Source organism: Myotis davidii, unplaced genomic scaffold (genome assembly GCF_000327345.1).
Source record: "Myotis davidii unplaced genomic scaffold, ASM32734v1 scaffold428, whole genome shotgun sequence".
NCBI classification, from domain to species: domain Eukaryota; kingdom Metazoa; phylum Chordata; class Mammalia; order Chiroptera; family Vespertilionidae; genus Myotis; species Myotis davidii.
The window spans coordinates 2,686,712-2,694,246 of NW_006299834.1; the positions used below are offsets into that span (position 1 = coordinate 2,686,712).

Below are 7,535 nucleotides of genomic sequence, written 5' to 3' on the forward strand. Positions count from 1 at the left end.
CAGGAATTCCTCTCATGAAGAATCAGCAAAAGAAGCCCTCACTGAGAGACACACTGGTGTCGTTCACTGAGTGGAGACAGTGGAAGAGTAACATATTTCTAGAGGCAGTTTAGATTATTAATATCTATGCTTACACAGACAATACAGATCTAACTTCTCATGGCAGAAGCAACAATTTCCCTTGAAATCCTGGCTGCTTTTTTACACAGCATGTGGTTTTACTCTACCTACCTCTTTGGGATGACATTCATTCACCACAGTTCATCCCTCATGCCTTTTTGATAAAACAAAATAAAAACGTTTAGGCATGAATTTGAGCGATAGTGATGACACATCTAGCAGCAACACTGGAGTCTTATAGCAGAAAAAAATACCGGGGAGGTCAACTTTTATCAAGTATAAAAACCAGTGAAGTAAATAAACACCAATTTTTGCATCATCTTTACCAGTGCTGTCACCTCTCAAAGCTGTGACAGTCAGATCTGGAAATCTTGCATAATCTATACAGGAATATTGTTGTTAAATGTTTGAAATGAGTATTTAACACTTTCAAGAAAAACAAGTTTTTGAGGATAACACAAATTCATGAAGTATTCCATATTTTTTTAAAAAAACATGTTTTCTAAAATATCTTTAACATAGTAGTTCACTAGGAATCAATAGTTAGAACACAACTGTAGAAACTAAGTCTTAGAAAGCAATAGAACTTTTCTTTAAGAAAATCCTAAGTACATATTTCACTGATAATTCTGAATGGTAAGGCTTAATAAAGTGTTTATGGCTCTAGATCAGGGGTGGGCAAACTTTTTGACTCGAGGGCCACAATGGGTTCTTAAACTGGACCGGAGGCCGGAACAAAAGCATGGATGGAGTGTTTGTGTGAACTAATACATGTTAACACTGCTGCTGGTGAAGGAGCGGAGGGGAGAGCAAGAGAACCCTCCGCTCTTTCGGCTCCGTGGGCCGGACAGAACAGGCGAATGGGCCGGATCCGGCCCGCGGGCTGTAGTTTGCCCACGGCTGCTCTAGATAGTGCTGTCAGCAGAGTACCAGTAGCCACATGTAGCTATTTAAGTTTAAATCTAAATTATTTAAAATAGCCCTAACCGGCTTGGCTCAGTGGATAGGGTGTGCAGGAGGCAGCTGATCGATGTTTCTCTCTCATCGATGTTTCTAACTCTCTATCCTTCTCCCTTCCTCTCTGTAAAAAATCAATAAAATATATTTAAAAATAAATAAAATTTAAAAATTTAGTTTCTTAGTTGCACTAGCAACATAATAAGTATACAATAACCACTACTGGCTGATGGCTCCTGTATTGAACAGCACAACTCTATTTTTTATTTTTTAAATATATTTTATTGATTTTTTACAGAGAGGAAGGGAGAGGGATAGAGAGTTAGAAACATCGATGAGAGAGAAACATCGATCAGCTGCCTCCTGCACACCTCCCACTGGGGATGTGCCCGCAACCAAGGAACATGCCCTTGACTGGAATCGAACCCGGGACCTTTTGGTCCACAGGCCAATGCTCTATCCACCGAGCCAAACCGGTTAGGGCAAACGGCACAGTTCTAGATAAAGCACCTGAAGAGAGACAGTTATTATGGTTAAAATCCTTACCTGGTCTGAGGAGGTGCGGGTGTGTGAAGGGGCTGGGCTGGCCCAAGTATCGATTTGGAACCCTCCTGTCGGGGATGGGCTGGAGGGAGTACCTTCTCTGAGAACAGGATCTGCATCCTAAGGAGAAAGAAAGAGGATGAAATGGAAGAAGGACTCTAGAAGGTCCTCACAGTATATGTATATGTACATTTATCTATCTCCAGCATTTGGGTGTTTTAGAAAAATGCAAATTAATTTCACCTTCAATATATATATGGGCCTTCCTCTGTGCCAGCCAGAGCCTGTGTGGAGCCTTGGTAACATAGACATGATCTAATTTTAACCCTTAGTGACTTCAGTCTACTATGTATGCTTAGATTTTTCTATCTTTCAAAATATGTTTGACTCTAGCTTAGCACCCTTTTTTTCTTAAAATAAATCTTTATTGATTTCAGAGAGGAAGGGAGAGAAATAGAGAGTCAGAAACCTCGATGTGAGAGAGAAACATTGATCAGCTGCCTCCTGCACACTCTCTCTTGGGGATGTGCCCACAACCGAGGTACATGCCCTTGACTGGAATTGAACCTGGACCCTTCAGTCCGCCGGCCAATGCTCTATCCACTGAGCCAAACCGGTCAGGGCTGAGCACCCTTCTTAATCTGGCCCCTGCTCACTCCTCTAATGGCTGGCCTAATCCTCAAAAAACATTACCACGACCACACTAAACTATGGAAAGAGCCAGCTAATTAGTCTGTGTTATAACAGCATTTGGCTTTAAGTACGCAGTTATCTTAGTCTAAAATGGCCTTTGCTTGTTTCTGATTACTCAACTTCTCAAAAATCAGCTCCGACATCTAGGAAGCTTGATTTTTAATTCCCCTCCCTACTGCTCCTGATACAAAGGCCCCTCCTCAATGCTACTGCACTTAATTCTATCTTGCTTTTGTTGTGAATCCGAACCCGAGGATATGTTTTCCACTGATTTTTAGAAAGAGTGGAAGGAAGACAAAGAGAGAAACATCGATGTGAGGGAGACACATCGATTGGTTGCTTCCCGTATGTGTCCGACCCAGGTGGAAATAGAATCTGCAACCCAGGTACATGCCTTTGACTGGGAATCGAACCTGCAACCCTTGTGTGCAGGCCAACACTCTATCTACTGAGCCACATCAACCAGGCTCAATTCTATTTTAAGACCGACTACACTGCACATAATTGCTAGTTTGCTATGAACTTTGGGAAGATAGAGATTATTTGTTATTTTACTTTATTTTCCCAGTGATGAGATTCAGGATATCTTTTTGAAGGTTAAAAAGCCAACAAATCTGGTTTCCGTTATATGCAGGGAGTAAAAAAAAAAAAGCATATTAAGTATGATTCCCAGGTTTTTGGAAGGTTATGCCATTAAATGAAATGGAAAAGACTGAGATAATTATTGGCTATTCCAATGGAGATGTCAAACAGTCTTAAGTTCGGGGGATCAAAAGTCCTGGGATTGAATGTTACCTATGAAGATGGTACAGAGAAAGTCCAGGTATTATATTATTTTGGTGTGAGAAGAAAAAGTACAGGAGAAAGGAAGAAAACTGTAAGAATGTGGTATTTAGGAAGTTAAAGAAACCAGTGTTTTATGAAAGAGGAAATACTAAACTGTGCCATGTGCTGCTAAATATGAGACCAAAAAGACAACTACTGGATTTGGCAACATGGAAGTCACTGGAGACCCTGACAAGAACAGTGTTAGTGGAGTATAGAAGAAAGAAACCAAAATGGGTGCATTTACAAGATCATTAAGTTCTGGGGATGTAATGTATAGTATGGTAACTATAGTTAACAATTATGTATTGTATATTTGAAAGTTGCTAAAAGAGGAAAAGTTCTTAAAAGAGCTCTGGCCAGGTGGCTCAGTTGGTTGTAGCTTTATCCCATACACCAAAGAGTTGAGGGTTCGATTCTGAGTCGGGGTACATACCTAGGTTGGAGGTTCAATCCCCCATAGGGGGCTCATAATGTGCAATGTCTAGAACCTAAACTCTTAAATCCTGGTCTAAGAAATGAGATAGAGTTGGAAAGAGCAGAATTTGGAATCAGATAGATCCACGTTTAAGTATCAGATTTTTTACTAATGAGCTAGGTTTCCTTAAGCAAATTACTATTTTTCAGAGGCTCAGGTTTCATATGAACACAAAATATTTATTTTGCTGGAATCTGTGACAGTTCAGTGAGAAACTGCATGTAAGACACTTGCTACAGGGTCTGACCCAAAGATGGTACTCAAATAATGTTCAATATTATTATTACTGCTACATATTTTCAATGGCAGGTAAATATAATCACATGTATACCATACATACATGTAAGTACAGATACTGGAGAGAATTGAAATTATTTGAGTTTAAGAGTTCTGCAATACTTCTAGTCAACTGGTATACGAACAAAAAGTAAAAAATATTCAAAGCTGACAAATGGTCTTATAAGACTGGCTAGAAATTTACACTATTATTTTCCATGTCACTAGAATATCATTTAAACAAGTTGTTTACAAATGTCATGAAAAAGAAAACAACATATAGAGGAGGAGAAAGACACAGATCATCTTAGGGAATTTCCTAGGACAATAAAATGAGCCAGGAATACATCTTTTTAATTCAGGCCTAGCCTATTGATAATTTAAATTGTCCCCAAAGAAAACCAACTTTGGTCGAGTTTTCTTCTAACTGGATTTTTAAAAATTGATTTTTAGAGAGAATGAAAGGGTAGGGTGGAGGGAGGGAGAGGGAGAGAGTGAGAGTGTCTACCTGGATTTTCTAATCCTAACTTTCCCATATACAACTGATTCTCCACATAGCAGACACATTAAAAATGTAAATCCGACGCATTATCACCTCCTACCACCCCCAAATTGGCTTCTCACTAGAAATGAATAATAGCTTTATTTATAATGGGTCAAAAGTGGAAAAAACCAACATGTCCACCCACATGGCTAGTAGCTACTATACTGGATCACACAGCTCTAATGCCATCTCTTCAGAGGCCTTCTAAAACCAATCGAAGGTAGCCTTCTGCCATCACGCTTTTGATTTTAAAAAGCACGTATCACATTATCTCCCATTTATTCGTTGTACTCTATGATAATGTGAACACCATGAAAACTGGCATTTTTTTTATTCAATACTGTTATTACCAGTGGCTAAAATGGAGCCTTTCACAAAATAGGCATTCAATAATATGTATTGAATACATAAACACACAGTTTTCAAAATCTTTAACTACATGTTTTTTAGACTTCTTCATTTTTCCAAACCAAAACATGCAAGCACTGGGGAGTAAGTTATTAAGACTTAGTAACCTAGAGGTCGCATTATGCAAGTAGCATGCTGTGGCCAGTAACAACAGGTCCCACTGATTTATGAGGTATTGTCTGAGGCTTCCAGAGAAATATAGGAGAAATCAACCAGAGGGTTCAGGACGGTCTGATATGACTCTGGACTAGCTCCATTGAGAAGGTCAAGTCCTACCCCAACCCCTGGATGACACCATAATGCAGCCCTCTCTGACATAAGCTTGTAACTCTGCTTACCACACAATCAGTACCCTATCATCTCCTAGCAGTGACCCACAGCAACATTGTCTTCAATGTAAAAATGTGCCTATTTGCAGTCACTCTACCACCACCACCAACAGAGCCGGGACGGAGAGGAAACCACGGTTCTTACTACCCAGGGCACCCCCTTCCAACGATTTGTTAAAACATGGTAGATTACTATGAAGTTCTAGGAGTGCAGAGATATGCTTCGTGTGCAGACATTAAAAAGGCTTATCATAAAGTGGCACTTAAATGGCACCCTGATAAAAATCTAGAAAATAAAGAAGAAGCGGAGAGAAAATTCAAAGAAGTAGCTGAAGCGTATGAGGTATTATCAAATGATGAAAAACGGGACATTTATGATAAATATGGCAAAGAAGGATTAAATGGCGAAGGCGGAAGTAACATTGATGATTCTTTTGAATATGGCTTCACATTCCCTAAGCCAGATGAAGTCTTTACAGAAATTTTTGGTGAAAGGGACTCATTTTTATGTCTTTTCTTTGAAGACTCGCTTGAGGACCTTTTAAATAGTCCAAGAAGTTCCTGTAGAAGTAGAAACAGAGGTGCAAGATCCTTTTTCTCTACCTCCCGTGAATATCCAGTTTTTGAGAGATTTTATGAACATGACACAAGATATACACCATATGATTCACTGGGCCATGAAGACCTTAATTTTTTCTCTTCCCTGGCATTTGATGACAGTGGGATGGACAACTACACATCTTTTACTTCATATAAAACTGTTAATGGCAGAAAGACCAATACAAGCAGAATTATTGAGAATGATGAGGAAAGAGAAGGGGAAGCTGATGGCGAGTTAGAGTCCTTTCTCATTATAAACGATGTGTTAGATGAAGAGGGCTTTGCAGAGGATAGGTGGAGAAGACAGTCACTTGACAATTATTCACCAAAGCCCTACAGCTCCAAACATGTGCCTCAATACACTTGTGTGGGAAATGAGCAACGTATACCGTGGGTCACCAGCAGCAAGGATCCCTCTGTTTTCTCAGCAGGACTCAAAGAAGGTGGTAAGAGGAAAAAAAAGAAGCATAAAGTGGTGCACAAGAAGAAGCCAACCAAAAGGAATCGTTAAATTGGCTCTTCAGACACATTATGTTCATATAACATTTGGAACACGACTCTCTGTGTTTTGATTAATCAGTTTTGTAGGTAACTTTTGTCTAATACTAGAGTAAGACTTATGATTAACACAATCAGCAGGATTGTGGTCAGTGGTTGTTTGGAGGTATGCCTGAAAAAGTGTATTTGTGGTGACAATTATGTTAAGAATGTGGAAAGTGGCAAAGATGATTTTCCTTCTGTTTTTGAGCTAAATGTTTATATATTAGGCTTTTAATAGTTTATGATCTATTTCATTATTTTCCTTTTAATTAAAACTACTATACAAACTTCTGGAATATGTATAGCATTAGGAACTAAAACTGTATTGAGACACACAGGGTCAGATTATATAATTATTCATGAAATGACTTTTTTTCCGATAGAGGTAGAGCATTTGACACAGAACTTAAAGACATTATAAATTTTTTAAAAAAATATATTTTATTGATTTTTCACAGACAGGAAAGGAGAGGGAAAGTTAGAAACATCGATGAGAGAGAAACATTGATCAGCTGCCTCCTGCACACCTCTCACTGGGGATGTGCCTGCAACCAAGGTACATGCCCTTGGCCGAAATGGAACCCGGGACCTTTAAGTCTGCAGGCTGACGCTCTATCCACTGAGCCAAACCAGTTAGGGCAACATTATAAATTAAAAATTAAAGTATAAAGTATTTTAAGTTAAAAATAGCTAGACTCATATTTGTACAGCCATGTCACAGCAGTACTTACTCACAATAGCCAAGAAGTAGAACCAACCCAAATGTCAATCGATTAATGAATACATAAAATACCTGTACATACAGGCATAGAGTGGAATAGTATTCAGCCATAAAGAGAAAGGAAATCTGTATATGCTACAACGTGGATGGACTTTTTGACATTATGCTAAGCGAATAAGCCAGTCATGGGAAGACACTTTATGATTCTACTTATCTAAGGCATCTGAAGTCAATTCATAGAAACAGAAAGAAGAATCATGGCTACCTGGGAGTAGGGGGAGGGGAAAGAAAGAGTTGTTAATTGGTTTAGTTTCAGATTTGCAACATGTAAAAGTTCTGGGGATCTGCTTCACAACTGCATATTTAAAAATGATTAACATGGCAAATGTTATATGTATTTTACTACAAAAAAAAAAAAAAAAGGCCAGACTTACCATGGATTCCTCAGAGCAACCTGGCTATATCATGTGTTCTAGGTCAGTGGTTGGCAAACTGCGGCTC

At 38.9% G+C, this 7,535-nt stretch overlaps 2 protein-coding genes across 2 annotated transcripts in view; one reads left to right on the forward strand and one right to left on the reverse strand.

Moving 5' to 3' along the window:
- The window catches only part of XPNPEP3 (X-prolyl aminopeptidase 3, mitochondrial), a 36,283-nt gene that overhangs the window by 24,054 nt on the left and 4,694 nt on the right, over positions 1 to 7,535 (reverse strand). Inside the window, 1 exon segment of the mRNA XM_006775975.2 lies at positions 1,624 to 1,740. Within this exon segment, the coding sequence (XP_006776038.1) occupies positions 1,624 to 1,740 (117 nt within the window).
- Positions 5,229 to 6,325, forward strand: DNAJB7 (DnaJ heat shock protein family (Hsp40) member B7). Its single transcript, XM_006775986.2, has one exon. The coding sequence runs from the start codon at positions 5,355 to 5,357 to the stop codon at positions 6,282 to 6,284; it is 930 nt and encodes a 309-aa protein (XP_006776049.1). The 5' UTR covers positions 5,229 to 5,354; the 3' UTR covers positions 6,285 to 6,325.